Below are 17,675 nucleotides of genomic sequence, written 5' to 3'. Positions count from 1 at the left end.
GACCTATCTACCAAATTCTTCATAAACTTTAGTGCAAAAGTGGCTGCTATAGACTGTGGAATAGGAATTATCCTTAAGTTTAGTGTTACCATTGGGTATGCTTTATTCTTACAACAAAAAAATACATTTGCTATAAAGGAGATGTCATGCTTATCCTTGGAAATGAAAGGCAGGCTGTAGTTTTATCTTTTGTCTATGGACTTCTGCAAAATGGAGTTGCTGTGATAAGAAATAACTACATGCAGATATCGTAAAGTTTCAACCATTCTTCTGTGCCCTTGAATATATACTGTCTTAACTGTACTGCCAGCTACCCAGAGCATAAATAATGGGGGTGAAGCAACAGTCTTAATTAGCATTTTTTGGTCATTTACACATTATTTTATCTTTTATTACAGTATAGCGTAATTATTGTTATTTGTTTATATAATAATGTAATTGATGCTTTGCTATGTGTTCTGTGTTAGTGTGTTAGGTGCATACAGTATGGATGTTGTCGCTAGCTGCTCATTCAGTGTGAACATTGACTCGCTGAACAAACCTAATGACCCTTTCGTAACCCAGACCAAGAAAATGCTGAAACTTGGATTATTCAGTCCGGTTCTCATACTTGTGGGTAAGGCTTTCTCCTGAGCTCTTCATTTTTAGCTACGCTTTTGAAACAAATTGCAAAGCAGTACATATTTAATTCTATTTTACTTATGCTCCATAATCCATGAGTATAATAAGTATAAGGTTCCATCCATTCTCCCATTGATGCGGTGAAGTAGTCCTGTGCCCTTAGCAGAGAAACACCCCAGAACATAATGTTTCCACCTCCATGCTTGACAGTAGGGATGGTGTTCTTTGGGTCATAGGCAGCATTTATCTTCCTCCAAACATGGCGAGTTGAGTTAATACCAAAGACCTCAATTTTTGTCTCATCTGACAATCCACTCAATCTCCACTTCCACCCCTCTAACCCACCACCCACTCTTGGAAAAACTCAACTTCTGCACCATGTCCTCACCAATCACGCATTAACAGTTCCCATCAAACCATATCACATACATAGCCATCAGCTTTTGTTTTGGCCAAAAGATTTTTTAAGTCTGCCACCATGGCAAGGTAGACTCTTTTGGCAGGGCCCTACTCTAACCTATTAAATATTTCTTAAAATACCCAAAACTCTTTTTTAGGTATATTCTCATTTATTTTTCTTTTAGGGAATGTGTCGTATACATTTTTTAAAATGAACAATAATACCGCATATAAGGGACAAATTCCATCACACCATGTATGGTCCACATATTACCACCCCCTAGTGACTGAATAATGCCATGTATAAGGGACAAATACTGCTATACCATGACCAAACTACATATTATCACCACATAATGATCGAATACTACAATACTGATCCAGGGTCGGACTGGCCTGGCGGGGTATCAGGGAAATCCCCGGTGGGCCCTTGTCTCTGGGGGTAGGAAAGGAGGAGATGAAAAAAAAGAAACAAGAAGAAAAAAAAAGTCTGCGGTTTTTAGGGGCACGGGCCCTTTAAAAGCGCAGATAGAGAAAGTGTGGGGCGCGCACATGCAGCGTTCATTACCTGAACCGCTGTGACACGCGTCCTGATAGTAGCTGTCAATTGTGCGCCCATTGGCGTATGACGTCAGTGACATGCGACTCATGCAACGGGCGTACATCAACCGCCGGCCTCTGCTAGGTTGGCAGCCATTTTACTATGTGCGCCAACCTGCAGAGAGGAGGAGGAGAACGCCACCGCCAGGAGCGCAGGAAGGTAAGAGAAAACTTCTGTCTCTCTGTCTGTCTATGTCACTCTGTCTGTCTGTGTCAATCTGTCTGTCTCTCTGTCTTTCTCGCTGTCGGTCTCTCTCTGACTGTCTCTCTCTCTGTCTCTCTATGAGGCCAGGATAAGGGGCCAGGATGAATACATGGGAGTGGGGAGCAGGAAAAAAGTACCAGGATGGATATAAGGGGGGGGGGGGGGAGGGGGGGTTAGGTGCAGGACGGATACAGTATATGGGGGGTTGGAAATAAGGACCAGGATGGATATAAGGGGGGTGGCAGGACAAAGGGCTAGGATGGATACATGTGAGGGGCCAGGATGGATACATATGGGAACACCAGGATATATATGGGGGAGGGGCAGGACAAAGGAGCAGGATTCATATATATGGGGGGCCAGGATTCAGATATATGGGGGGCCAGGATGGATATATGGTAGAGCGAGGATGCATATACAGTATATGGGGGCTCAGGATCCATATATGGGGGGCCATGGTGGATTTATGGGGGGGCAGGACAAGAGAACAGGATGCATATATATGGAGGGCCAGAATGGATATATATGGGGGCCAGGAGGGATATATGGGGGGCAAGACAAGGATGGATATATGGTTGAGCCAAGATGCATATATATTGGGTGCAGGATGGATTTATGGGGGGCAAAACAAGGGACCAGGATGCATATTTATAGGGGTCCAGGATGCATACATATGGGGAGCCAGGATGAATATACATTGGGCAGCCAGGATGGATATATATTGGGGAGCCATGATGAAAATATATTGGGGAGCCTGGATGGGTATATATGGGGGGCCAGGATGCATACATAGGGGTCCAGAAGGAATATATATGGGGCATCAGAATGGATATATATGGGGCTCCGGGATGCATATATATGGAGGGTTCAGGATGCATACATATGGGGAGCCAGGATGGATATATATTGGGGAGCCAGGATGGATATATATGGGGGACCAGTCTGCATATATATATATAGCCAGGATGGATATATTGGGAATCCAGGATGGGTATACAGTTAGGTCCATATATATTTGGACAGAGACAACATTTTTCTAATTTTGGTTATGGACATTACCACAGTGAATTTTAAACAAAACAATTCAGATGCAGTTGAAGTTCAGACTTTCAGCTTTTATTTGAGGGTATCCACATTAAAATTGGATGAAGAGTTTAGGAGTTTCAGCTCCTCAACATGTGCCACCCTGTTTTTAAAGGGACCAAAAGTAATTGGACAGATTCAATAATTTTAAATAAAATATTAATTTATAGTACTTGGTTGAAAACCCTTTGTTGGCAATGACTGCCTGAAGTCTTGAACTCATGGACATCACCAGACACTGTGTTTCCTCCATTTTGATGCTCTGCCAGGCCTTCATTGCGGTGGTTTTCAGTTGCTGCTTGTTTGTGGGCCTTTCTGACTGAAGTTTCGTCTTTAACAAGTGAAATGCATGCTCAATTGGGTTGAGATCAGGTGACTGACTTGGCCATTCAAGAATATTCCATTTCTTTGCTTTAATAAACTCCTGGGTTGCTTTGGCTTTATATTTTGGGTCATTGTCCATCTGTAGTATGAAACGAGGACCAATCAGTTTGGCTGCATTTGGCTGGATCTGAGTTCACAGTATATCTCTGAATACCTCAGAATTCATTCGGCTGCTTCTGTCCTGTGTCACATCATCAATAAACACTAGTGACCCAGTGCCACTGGCAGCCATGCATGCCCAAGCCATCACACTGCCTCCGCCGTGCTTTACAGATGATGTGGTATGCTTCGGATTATGAGCTGTACCATGCCTTCCCCATACTTTTCTCTTTCCATCATTCTGTCAGAGGTTGATCTTGGTTTAATCTGTCCAAAGAATGTTATTCCAGAACTGTGCTGGCTTTTTTAGATGTTTTTTAGCAAAGTCCAGTCTAGCCTTTTTATTCTTGATGCTTATGAGTGGCTTGCACCGTGCAGTGAACTGTAGATTTTGCCACTCCTAATATTGTAGCAATTTCTTGGATGGGTTTTTTCTGTTTTCGCAGCTTAAGGATGGCTTGTTTCACCTGCATGGAGAGCTCCTTTGACCGCATGTTTGCTTCACAGCAAAACCTTCCAAATGCAAGCACCACACCTCAAATCAACTCCAGGCCTTTTATTTGCTCAATTGAGAATGACATAACGAAGGGATTGCCCACACCTGTCCATGAAATAGACTTGGAGTCAATTGTCCAATTACTTTTGGTCCCTTTAAAAACAGGGTGGCACATGTTAAGGAGCTGAAACTCCTAAACCCTTAATCCAATTTTAATGTGGATACCCTCAAATGAAAGCTGAAAGTCTGAACTTCAACTGCATCTGAATTGTTTGTTTAAAATTCACTGTGGTAATGTCTAAAACCAAAATTAGAAAAATGTTGTCTCTGTCCAAATATATATGGACCTAACTGTATATGGGGGGCCAGGATAGTTATATATGGGGGAGCCAGGATAGCGATATATGGGGGGCCAGGATGGCTATATGGGGGAGCCAGGATACATATATAAGTGGGATCAGGATGGATATATGGGGGGAGCCAGGATGGATTAATTGGGGGGAGGCCTGGACAATAGACCAGGATAGATATATGGCGGGGCAGAACAAAGGACCATGATGCATATTTATGGGGGTCCAGGATGCATACATATGGGGAGCCAGGATGGATATATATTGGGGAGCCAAGATGGATATATATTGGGCAGCCAGGATGAGTATATATGGGGGGCCAGGATGCATGTATATGGGGGCCAGAAAGCATATATATGGGGGGCCAGAGTGCATATATATGGGGCGCCAAGATGCATATATATGGAAGGTGCAGGATGCATACATATGGGGAGCCAGGATGGATATATATTGGGGAGCCAGAATGGATATATATTGGGGAGCCAGGATGGATATATATTGGTGACCAGGATGCATATATATATATATATATATATATATATATATATATATATATATACAGTGGGGCAAAAAAGTATTTAGTCAGTCAGCAATAGTGCAAGTTCCACCACTTAAAAAGATGAGAGGCGTCTGTAATTTACATCATAGGTAGACCTCAACTATGGGAGACAAACTGAGAAAAAAAAATCCAGAAAATCACATTGTCTGTTTTTTTAACATTTTATTTGCATATTATGGTGGAAAATAAGTACTTGGTCAGAAACAAAATTTCATCTCAATACTTTGTAACATATCCTTTGTTGGCAATGACAGAGGTCAAACGTTTTCTGTAAGTCTTCACAAGGTTGCCACACACTGTTGTTGGTATGTTGGCCCATTCCTCCATGCAGATCTCCTCTAGAGCAGTGATGTTTTTGGCTTTTCGCTTGGCAACACGGACTTTCAACTCCCTCCAAAAGTTTTCTATAGGGTTGAGATCTGGAGACTGGCTAGGCCACTCCAGGACCTTGAAATGCTTCTTACGAAGCCACTCCTTCATTGCCCTGGCGGTGTGCTTTGGATCATTGTCATGTTGAAAGACCCAGCCGCGTTTCATCTTCAATGCCCTTGCTGATGGAAGGAGGTTTGCACTCAAAATCTCACGATACATGGCCCCATTCATTCTTTCATGTACCCGGATCAGTCGTCCTGGCCCCTTTGCAGAGAAACAGCCCCAAAGCATGATGTTTCCACCACCATGCTTTACAGTAGGTATGGTGTTTGATGGATGCAACTCAGTATTCTTTTTCCTCCAAACACGACAAGTTGTGTTTCTACCAAACAGTTCCAGTTTCGTTTCATCAGACCATAGGACATTCTCCCAAAACTCCTCTGGATCATCCAAATGCTCTCTAGCAAACTTCAGACGGGCCCGGACATGTACTGGCTGAAGCAGTGGGACACGTCTGGCACTGCAGGATCTGAGTCCATAGTGGCGTAGTGTGTTACTTATGGTAGGCCTTGTTACATTGGTCCTAGCTCTCTGCAGTTCATTCAATAGGTCCCCCCGCGTGGTTCTGGGATTTTTGCTCACCGTTCTTGTGATCATTCTGACCCCACGGGGTGGGATTTTGCGTGGAGCCCCAGATCGAGGGAGATTATCAGTGGTCTTGTATGTCTTCCATTTTCTAATTATTGCTCCCACTGTTGATTTCTTCACTCCAAGCTGGTTGGCTATTGCAGATTCAGTCTTCCCAGCCTGGTGCAGGGCTACAATTTTGTTTCTGGTGTCCTTTGACAGCTCTTTGGTCTTCACCATAGTGGAGTTTGGAGTCAGACTGTTTAAGGGTGTGCACAGGTGTCTTTTTATACTGATAACAAGTTTAAACAGGTGCCATTACTACAGGTAATGAGTGGAGGAAAGAGGAGACTCTTAAAGAAGAAGTTACAGGTCTGTCAGAGCCAGAAATCTTGATTGTTTGTTTCTGACCAAATACTTATTTTCCACCATAATATGCAAATAAAATGTTAAAAAAACAGACAATGTGATTTTCTGGATTTTTTTTTTCTCAGTTTGTCTCTCATTGTTGAGGTCTACCTATGATGTAAATTACAGACGCCTCTCATCTTTTTAAGTGGTGGAACTTGCACTATTGCTGACTGACTAAATACTTTTTTGCCCCACTGTATATATATATATATATATATATATATATATATATATATATATATATATATATGGGAGCCAGGATGGATATATATTGGGGAGCCAGGATGGGTATATATGGGGGGCCAGGATAGTTCTATATGGGGGAGCTAGGGTAGCTATATATGGGGGGCCAGGATGGCAATATGGGGGAGCCAGGATACATATATAAGTGGGATCAGAATGGATATATGGGGGAGCCAGGATGGATTAATCGGAGGGGGGAGGCCTGGACAATGGACCAGGATGGATATATGGGGGCAGGACAAGGGACATATGGGGGCCAGCATGGATAGCTGGGGCAGGATGGATATCTGGGGGCCAGGCTGCACAAGGCACATAGGGTGGCAGGCTGGGCCATATTTTAAAATAAAGGGGACCAAGCTGGGTGGGATTATTAAATAAAGGGGTCCAGGATGAGGGACTTAATTACTGTTTGTGGGCCAGAATGAGAAACATGCTACATTAGTTTATGGTGACAAGTGGGGAAGATCATTTCTTTAGGGTCCAATTAGGGACATTATTACTACTGTAATAAAATTTACTTTTTAGGAAACAGTTTTTCATGGAGGGAACAAAATGGGGGTCCTGTTATGTGCAGGGCGGCACTACGTCCCCTTTTTTCTTCATCTGACATAGTGTAGAAGTCGGGGAATAAGTGGGGAAAGTGCTCTGGAAGTGATCAGCAATTGATGACTGTGTGTTATTTTTTGCAGAGATGAGTCCTGGTTGGAAGAAGTGATGGCGGTCTGTACTGGCAGAAGAAAAACAGCGAAGAAGAAGGACTTCAACTAACTAGAGACGTCACCAGTGAGTCAATGTATTACATGTACACGCACACTATACACTATATACTGTGTACTGAGTTCATGTGTATAATGTCACCTGTTGTGAATTCTGTGGCCAAGCTACCTCCTGTGGTCGTGAGTGGTACTTCGGCTGGTTCTGTCTATGAGCTTCCTTTGGTGGATGAGAGTGGTACTGCGGCTTCTGAGTTTCCTTCCTCAGGTAATGAGTAGTGTTGAGCATTCCGATACCGCAAGTATCGGGTATCGGCCGATACTTGCGGTATCGGAATTCCGATACCGAGATCCGATATTTTTGTGATATCGGGTATCGGTATCGGAAGTGTAAAATAAAGAATTAAAATAAAAAATATTGTTATATTCACCTCTCCGGCGGCCCCTGGACATCAGCGGGAGGATCCGGCGTCCGGCACGGCTTCTTTCTTCAAAATGCGCGCCTTCAGGACCTGTGGAATGACGTCCCGGCTTCTGATTGGTCGCGTGCCGCCCATGTGACCGCCACGCGACCAATCAGAAGCCGCGACGTCATTCCTCAGCTAAAGTCCTAGAATGAGCGCCTTCTAGGACCTGAGGAATGACGTCGCGGCTTCTGATTGGTCGCGTGGCGGTCACATGGGCGGCACGCGACCAATCAGAAGCCGGGACGTCATTCCACAGGTCCTGAAGGCGCGCATTTTGAAGAAAGAAGCCGTGCCGGACGCCGGATCCTCCCGCTGATGTCCAGGGGCCGCCGGAGAGGTGAATATAACAATATTTTTTATTTTAATTCTTTATTTTACACTTTAATATGGATCCCAGGGCCTGAAGGAGAGTTTCCTCTCCTTCAGACCCTGGGATCCATGAGGATACATTCCGATACTTGATGTCCCATTGACTTGTATTGGTATCGGATATCGGTATCGGCGATATCCGATATTTTTCGGGTATCGGCCGATACTATCCGATACCGATACTTTCAAGTATCGGACGGTATCGCTCAACACTAGTAATGAGGTTAAGTCGTTAGGTGCTGCTCTATTTAACTCCACCTAGTGCTTTGATCCTGGCCTCCAGTCAATGTTCTAGTATTGGTCTTGCTTCCTCCTGGATCGTTCCTGTGGCCTTTCTATCCTGCATAAGCTAAGTTTTGCTTGTGTTATTTTTGTTTGCTATTTTTTCTGTCCAGCTTGCTATATTGGTTTTTCTTGCTTGCTGGAAGCAGAGGGAGCACCTCCGTACCGTTAGTCGGTGCGGAGGGTCTTTTTGCCCCCTCTGCGTGGTTGTTTGTAGGGTTTTGTGTTGACCGCAAAGCAATCTTTCCTATCTTCGGTCTGTTCAGTAAGTTGGGCCTCACATTGCTAAATCTATTTAATCTCTGCGTTTGTATTTTCATCTCAACTCACAGTCATTATATGTGGGGGGCTGCCTTTTCCTTTGGGGTATTTTTCTGAGGCAAAGTAGGCTTATTTTTCTTTCTTAGGGCTAGCTAGTTTCTCAGGCTGTGCTCGAGGCGCATAGGTCTGGTCAGGAGCGCTCCACGGTTACCTCTAGTGTGGTTGGATAGGATTAGGGATTGCGGTCAGCAGAGTTCCCACGTTTCAGAGCTCGTCCTATGTTTTTGGTAATTGTCAGGTCACTTTGTGTGCTCTGAACTTCAAGGTCCATTGTGGTTCTGAATCACCTGTTCATTACAGTATTGGAGGCCCAAAGTACTAATGCTTCTCAATAGAGGGAAAGGAGAAGTTCTGAGACCATTTTTTTTTCTTTGCACTGTGTTCTGTCTTTCTTTTCCCCTTTACATCAGGGTGGTTCAGAACACAGGTGTGGACATGGACATTCAGGGTCTGTCCTCTTTGATGGATAATCTCACTATAAGTGTACAGAACATTCAAGACTTAGTGGTTCAGAATCCTATGTTAGAACCTAAAATTCCTATTCCTGAGTTATTTTCTGGAGAAAGAGCTAAGTTTTTGAATTTTAAAAATAATTGTAAACTATTTCTGGCTTTGAAACCCTGCTCCTCTGGTGACCCAGTTCAACAAGTTAAGATCATTATTTCTTTATTACGTGGCGACCCTCAAGACTGGGCATTTTCCCTTGCGCCAGGAGATCCTGCATTATGTAATATTGATGCGTTTTTTCTGGCACTCGGATTGCTGTACGATGAACCTAATTCAGTGGATCAGGCAGAGAAAAATTTGCTGGCTCTGTGTCAGGGTCAGGATGAGATAGAGATTTATTGTCAGAAGTTTAGAAAGTGGTCCGTGCTCACTCAATGGAATGAATGTGCGCTGGCAGCTATTTTCAGAAAGGGTCTCTCTGAAGCCCTTAAGGATGTCATGGTGGGATTTCCTATACCTGCTGGTCTGAATGAGTCTATGTCTTTGGCCATTCAGATCGGTCGACGCTTGCGTGAGCGTAAATCTGTGCACCATTTGGCGGTATTATCTGAGCATAAACCTGAGCCTATGCAGTGCGATAGGACTTTGACCAGAGCTGAAAGGCAAGAACACAGACGTCAGAATGGGCTGTGTTTCTACTGTGGTGATTCCACTCATGCTATCTCCGATTGTCCTAAGCGCACTAAGCGGTTCACTAGGTCTGCCACCATTGGTACGGTACAGTTGAAATTTCTTTTGTCCGTTACTTTGATCTGCTCTTTGTCTTCCTATTCTGTCATGGCATTTGTGGATTCAGGCGCTGCCCTGAATTTGATGGACTTGGAGTATGCTAGGCGCTGTGGGTTTGTCTTGGAGCCCTTGCAGTGTCCTATTCCATTGAGAGGAATTGATGCTACGCCTTTGGCCAAGAATAAGCCTCAGTATTGGACCCAGTTGACCATGTGCATGGCTCCTGCGCACCAGGAGGATATTCGCTTTCTGGTGTTGCATAATCTGCATGATGTGGTCGTGTTGGGGTTGCCATGGCTACAAGTCCATAACCCAGTATTAGATTGGAAATCAATGTCTGTGTCCAGCTGGGGTTGTCAGGGGGTACATGGTGATGTTCCATTTCTGTCTATCTCATCATCCACCCCTTCTGAGGTCCCAGAGTTCTTGTCTGATTACCGGGATGTATTCGATGAGCCCAAGTCCAATGCCCTACCTCCGCATAGGGATTGTGATTGTGCTATCGATTTGATTCCTGGTAGTAAGTTTCCTAAGGGTCGACTGTTTAATTTATCTGTACCTGAGCACGCCGCTATGCGGAGTTACGTGAAGGAGTCTTTGGAGAAGGGTCATATTCGCCCGTCGTCGTCGCCATTGGGAGCGGGGTTCTTTTTTGTGGCCAAGAAGGATGGTTCGCTGAGACCTTGTATTGATTACCGCCTTCTAAATAAAATTACGGTCAAATTTCAGTACCCCTTGCCGCTGCTGTCTGATTTGTTTGCTCGGATTAAGGGGGCTAGTTGGTTCACCAAGATAGATCTTCGTGGTGCATATAATCTTGTGCGTATTAAACGGGGAGATGAATGGAAAACAGCATTTAATATGCCCGAGGGCCATTTTGAGTACCTGGTTATGCCATTCGGGCTTTCTAATGCTTCATCAGTGTTTCAGTCCTTTATGCATGACATCTTCCGAGAGTACCTGGATAAATTCCTGATTGTATACTTGGATGATATTTTGGTCTTCTCGGATGATTGGGAGTCTCATGTGAAGCAGGTCAGAATGGTGTTCCAGGTCCTGCGTGCTAATTCTTTGTTTGTGAAGGGGTCAAAGTGTCTCTTTGGTGTTCAGAAGGTTTCATTTTTGGGTTTCATTTTTTCCCCTTCTACTATCGAGATGGACCCTGTTAAAGTTCAGACCATTTATGATTGGACTCAGCCAACATCTCTGAAGACTCTGCAGAAGTTCCTGGGCTTTGCTAATTTTTATCGTCGCTTCATCAATAATTTTTCTAGTATTGCTAAACCGTTGACTGATTTAACCAAGAAGGGTGCTGATGTGGTCAATTGGTCTTCTGCTGCTGTGGAAGCTTTTCAGGAGTTGAAGCGTCGTTTTTCTTCTGCCCCTGTGTTGTGCCAACCAGATGTTTCGCTTCCGTTCCAGGTCGAGGTTGATGCTTCTGAAATTGGAGCAGGGGCTGTTTTGTCGCAGAGAAGTTCTGATTGCTCGGTGATGAAACCATGCGCCTTCTTTTCCAGGAAATTTTTGCCTGCTGAGCGAAATTATGATGTTGGCAATCGAGAGTTACTAGCCATGAAGTGAGCATTCGAGGAGTGGCGTCATTGGCTTGAAGGAGCTAAGCATCGCGTGGTGGTCTTGACTGATCACAAAAACTTGACTTATCTCGAGTCTGCCAAACGGTTGAATCCTAGACAGGCTCGTTGGTCGCTGTTTTTCTCCCGTTTTGACTTTGTGGTTTCGTACCTCCCGGGCTCTAAAAATGTGAAGGCGGATGCCCTGTCTAGGAGTTTTGTCCCCGATTCTCCGGGTTTGCCTGAGCCGGCGGGTATTCTCAAAGAGGGGGTAATTTTGTCTGCCATCTCCCCTGATTTGCGGCGGGTGCTGCAAAAATTTCAGGCTAATAGACCTGACCGTTGCCCAGCGGAGAAACTGTTTGTCCCTGATAGGTGGACGAATAAAGTTATCTCTGAGGTTCATTGTTCGGTGTTGGCTGGTCATCCTGGAATCTTTGGTACCAGAGATTTGGTGGCTAGATCCTTTTGGTGGCCGTCTCTGTCGTGGGATGTGCGTTCTTTTGTGCAGTCCTGTGGGATTTGTGCTCGGGCTAAGCCCTGCTGTTCTCGTGCCAGTGGGTTGCTTTTGCCCTTGCCGGTCCCGAAGAGGCCTTGGACACATATCTCTATGGATTTTATTTCGGATCTCCCCATCTCTCAAAGAATGTCGGTCATTTGGGTGGTTTGTGATTGCTTCTCTAAGATGGTCCATTTGGTGCCCTTGTCTAAATTGCCTTCCTCCTCTGATTTGGTGCCATTGTTTTTCCAGCATGTGGTTCGTTTACATGGCATTCCAGAGAACATCGTTTCTGACAGAGGTTCCCAGTTTGTTTCGAGGTTTTGGCGAGCCTTTTGTGCTAGGATGGGCATTGATTTGTCTTTTTCTTCGGCTTTCCATCCTCAGACAAATGGCCAGACTGAACAAACCAATCAGACCTTGGAAACATATCTGAGATGTTTTGTTTCTGTTGATCAGGATGATTGGGTGTCCTTTTTGCCTTTGGCTGAGTTCGCCCTTAATAATCGGGCCAGCTCGGCTGCTTTGGTTTCGCCGTTTTTCTGCAATTCTGGGTTCCACCCTCGTTTCTCTTCAGGGCAGGTTGAGTCTTCGGACTGTCCTGGTGTGGATACTGTGGTGGATAGGTTGCAGCAGATTTGGACTCATGTAGTGGACAATTTGACTTTGTCCCAGGAGAAGGCTCAACGTTTCGCTAACTGCAGGCGCTGTGTGGGTCCCCGACTTTGTGTTGGGGATTTGGTTTGGTTGTCATCTCGTTATATTCCTATGAAGGTTTCCTCTCCTAAATTTAAGCCTTGTTTCATTGGTCCATATAGGATTTCTGAGGTTCTTAATCCTGTGTCTTTTCGTTTGACTCTTCCAGCTTCTTTTTCCATCCATAACGTGTTCCATAGGTCATTGTTGCGGAGATACGTGGCACCTATGGTTCCATCTATTGATCCTCCTGCTCCGGTTTTGGTGGAGGGGGAGTTGGAGTATATTGTGGAGAAGATTTTGGATTCTCGTGTTTCAAGGCGGAAACTCCAGTATCTGGTTAAGATACCTGATCAGCAGAAACAAAGCATCTCAGATATGTTTCCAAGGTCTGATTGGTTCGTTCGGTCTGGCCATTAGTCTGAGGATGGAAAGCCGAGGAAAAGGATAGGTCAATGCCCATCCTACCACAAAAGGCTCGCCAAAACCTCGAAACAAACTGGGAACCTCTGTCAGAAACGATATTCTCTGGAATGCCATGTAAACGAACCACATGCTGGAAAAACAATGGCACCAAATCAGAGGAGGAAGGCAATTTAGACAAGGGTACCAAATGGACCATCTTAGAGAAGCGATCACAGACCACCCAAATGACTGACATCTTTTGAGAGACGGGAAGATCTGAAATAAAATCCATAGAGATATGTGTCCAAGGCCTCTTCGGGACCGGCAAGGGCAAAAGCAACCCACTGGCACGAGAACAGCAGGGCTTAGCCCGAGCTCAAATCCCACAGGACTGCACAAAGGCACGCACATCCCGCGACAGAGATGGCCACCAAAAGGATCTAGCCACCAACTCTCTGGTACCAAAGATTCCAGGATGACCAGCCAACACCGAACAATGAACCTCAGAGATAACTTTATTCGTCCACCTATCAGGGACAAACAGTTTCTCCGCTGGGCAACGATCAGGTTTATTAGCCTGAAATTTTTGCAGCACCCGCCGCAAATCAGGGGAGATGGCAGACACAATTACTCCCTCTTTGAGGATACCCGCCGGCTCAGATATACCCGGAGAGTCGGGCACAAAACTCCTAGACAGAGCATCCGCCTTCACATTTTTAGAGCCCGGAAGGTATGAAATCACAAAGTCAAAATGGGCAAAAAACAACGACCAACGAGCTTGTCTAGGATTCAACCGCTTGGCGGACTCGAGATAAGTCAAGTTCTTATGATCAGTCAAGACCACCACGCGATGCTTAGCTCCTTCAAGCCAATGACGCCACTCCTCGAATGCCCACTTCATGGCCAGCAACTCTCGATTGCCCACATCATAACTACGCTCAGCAGGCGAAAACTTCCTGGAAAAGAAGGCGCATGGTTTCATCACCGAGCAATCAGAACTTCTCTGCGACAAAACAGCCCCTGCTCCAATCTCAGAAGCATCAACCTCGACCTGGAACGGAAGCGAAACATCTGGTTGACACAACACAGGGGCAGAAGAAAAACGACGCTTCAACTCTTGAAAAGCTTCCACCGCAGCAGAAGACCAATTGACCAAATCAGCACCTTTCTTGGTCAAATCAGTCAATGGTTTAGCAATACTAGAAAAATTGCAGATGAAGCGACGAGAAAAATTAGCAAAGCCCAGGAACTTTTGCAGACTTTTCAGAGATGTCGGCTGAGTCCAATTATGGATGGCTTGGACCTTAACAGGATCCATCTCGATAGTAGAAGGGGAAAAGATGAACCCCAAAAATGAAACCTTCTGAACACCAAAGAGACACTTTGATCCCTTCACAAACAAAGAATTAGCACGCAGGACCTGAAACACCGTTCTGACCTGCTTCACATGAGACTCCCAATCATCCGAGAAGATCAAAATGTCATCTAAGTACACAATCAGGAATTTATCCAGGTACTCTCGGAAGATGTCATGCATAAAGGACTGAAACACTGATGGAGAATTGGCAAGTCCGAATGGCATTACTAGATACTCAAAATGGCCCTCGGGCGTATTAAATGCAGTTTTCCACTCATCGCCTCGCTTAATACGCACAAGATTATACGCACCACGAAGATCTATCTTGGTGAACCAACTAGCCCCCTTAATCCTAGCAAACAAATCAGATAACAATGGCAAGGGGTACTGAAATTTAACCGTGATCTTATTTAGAAGGCGGTAATCTATACAAGGTCTCAGTGAACCATCCTTCTTGGCTACACAAAAAAACCCTGCTCCCAATGGTGACGATGACGGGCGAATATGCCCCTTCTCCAAAGACTCCTTCACATAACTCCGCATAGCGGCGTGCTCCGGCACAGATAAATTAAACAGTCGACCTTTTGGGAATTTACTACCAGGAATCAAATCGATAGCACAATCACAATCCCTATGCGGAGGTAGGGCATCGGACTTGGGCTCATCAAATACATCCCCGTAATCAGACAAGAACTCAGGAACCTCAGAAGGGGTGGATGACGAAATAGTCAGAAATGGGACATCACCATGTACCCCCTGACAACCCCAGCTGGACACAGACATGGATTTCCAATCTAAAACTGGATTATGGACTTGTAGCCATGGCAACCCCAACACGACCACATCATGCAGATTATGCAACACCAGAAAGCGAATAACCTCCTGATGTGCAGGAGCCATGCACATGGTCAGCTGGGTCCAGTACTGAGGCTTATTCTTGGCCAAAGGCGTAGCATCAATTCCTCTCAATGGAATAGGACACTGCAAGGGCTCCAAGAAAAACCCACAACGCCTAGCATACTCCAAGTCCATCAAATTCAGAGCAGCGCCTGAGTCCACAAATGCCATGACAGAATACGATGACAAAGAGCAGATCAAGGTAACGGACAGAAGAAATTTTGACTGTACCGTACCAATGGTGGCAGACCTAGCGAACCGCTTAGTGCGCTTAGGACAATCAGAGATAGCATGAGTGGAATCACCACAGTAGAAACACAGCCCATTCAGACGTCTGTGTTCTTGCCGTTCAACTCTGGTCAAAGTCCTATCGCACTGCATAGGCTCAGGTTTAAGCTCAGGTAATACCGCCAAATGGTGCACAGATTTACGCTCGCGCAAGCGTCGACCGATCTGAATGGCCAAAGACATAGACTCATTCAGACCAGCAGGTATAGGAAATCCCACCATGACATCCTTAAGGGCTTCAGAGAGACCTTTTCTGAAAATAGCTGCGAGCGCACCTTCATTCCACTGAGTGAGTACGGACCACTTTCTAAATTTCTGACAATATACCTCTATTTCATCCTGACCCTGACACAGAGCCAGCAAATTCTTCTCTGCCTGATCCACAGAATTAGGCTCATCGTACAGCAATCCGAGCGCCAGGAAAAATGCATCGATATTACTTAATGCAGGATCCCCTGGCGCAAGAGAAAATGCCCAGTCCTGAGGGTCGCCACGCAAAAAAGAAATAACGATCCTAACTTGTTGAACTGGGTCACCAGAGGAGCATGGTTTCAAGGCCAGAAACAGTTTGCAATTATTTTTGAAATTCACAAACTTCGCTCTATCACCATAAAACAAATCAGGAATAGGAATTCTTGGTTCTAACATAGGCTTCTGAACCACCAAATCTTGAATCTTTTGTACATTTATAACGAGATTATCCAATGAAGAGCACAGACCCTGAATATCCATGTCCACACCTGTGTCCTGAACCCAAATGTCTAGGGGAAAAAAGGCAAAACACAGTGCAAAGAAAAAAAAATGGTCTCAGAACTTCTTTTTTCCCTCTATTGGGAATCATTAGTACTTTTGGCTTCCAGTACTGTTATGAAAGGTAATTCAGTACCACAATGGACATAGAGGTCAGCGCACATACAGTGACCAGGCAATAACCCAAAAAACAAGAACGAGCTCTGAGACGTGGGAACTCTGTTGACCGCAATCCCTAATCCTCTCCAACCACCCTAAAGGCAGCCGTGGATTGCACCTAACGCTGCCTATGCAACTCGGCACGGCCTGAGAAACTAGCTAGCCTGAAGATAGAAAATAAGCCTACCTTGCCTCAGAGAAATACCCCAAAGGAAAAGGCAGCCCCCACATATAATGACTGTGAGTTAAGATGAAAAGACAAACGTAGAGATGAAATAGATTTAGCAAAGTGAGGCCCAACTTTCTGAACAGAGCGAGGATAGGAAAGGTAACTTTGCGGTCAACACAAAACCCTACAAAAACCACGCAAAGGGGGCAAAAAGACCCTCCGTACCGAACTAACGGCACGGAGGTACACCCTCTGCGTCCCAGAGCTTCCAGCAAGCAGAAAAAAAACAAATTGACAAGCTGGACAGAAAAAAACAGCAAACAAATAGCAAAGAGGAACTTAGCTATGCAGAGCAGCAGGCCACAGGAACGATCCAGGAGGAAACAGGTCCAATACTAGAACATTGACTGGAATCCAGGATAAAAGCACTAGGTGGAGTTAAATAGAGAAGCACCTAATGACTTCACCACATCACCTGAGGAAGGAAACTCAGAAGCCGCAGTACCACTTTCCTCCACCAACGGAAGCTCACAGAGAGAACCAGCCGAAGTACCACTTGTGACCACAGGAGGGAGCTCTGCCACAGAATTCACAACAATACAGTACACTTGTGTATAATGTCACTGGTGATCCCTGTATTACATGTATACTGACAGTATGTACAGAGCTCTTGTGGATAATGTCACTGTGGTAATAAGTGTTGTTAGTATTGTGGTTTGTATTCATGATCAGTATTGTAGTATTCAGTCACTATGTTATGGTAATATCTGGTCTGGTCACATTGTGGTGGTATTTATCCCCTATATGTGGTATTATTCGGTCACTATGTGGTGGTATTTTGTGGTCTGGTCACGGTATGGCGGTATTTATCACCTGTATGTGGTATTATTCGGTCACTATGTGGTGGAATATGTAGTCTAGTTATGGTGTGGTATTCTCCTTGTATGTGGTATTATTTGGTTCCTATATGCTGTTATTATGTAGTATTATTTAGTCACCATGTGATCTGTTCATGGTGTGTTGGTATTTTTCCTGTATAGGGTATTA

The 17,675-nt window shown here is 44.9% G+C and overlaps 1 protein-coding gene across 1 annotated transcript in view; it reads left to right on the top strand.

Moving 5' to 3' along the window:
* LOC138637604 (cytochrome P450 3A9-like) overlaps window positions 1-17,675 on the top strand; it is a 104,101-nt gene that overhangs the window by 64,093 nt on the left and 22,333 nt on the right. The window contains exon 7 of the mRNA XM_069726423.1: window positions 468-616. Coding sequence (XP_069582524.1) covers window positions 468-616 — 149 coding nt within the window. The remainder of the gene's footprint in view (window positions 1-467; window positions 617-17,675) is intronic.

Source organism: Ranitomeya imitator, chromosome 5 (genome assembly GCF_032444005.1).
Source record: "Ranitomeya imitator isolate aRanImi1 chromosome 5, aRanImi1.pri, whole genome shotgun sequence".
NCBI lineage: Eukaryota > Metazoa > Chordata > Amphibia > Anura > Dendrobatidae > Ranitomeya > Ranitomeya imitator.
The sequence above is the reverse complement of the archived record's forward strand: the minus strand, read 5'-3'. Positions and strand labels throughout refer to the sequence as shown.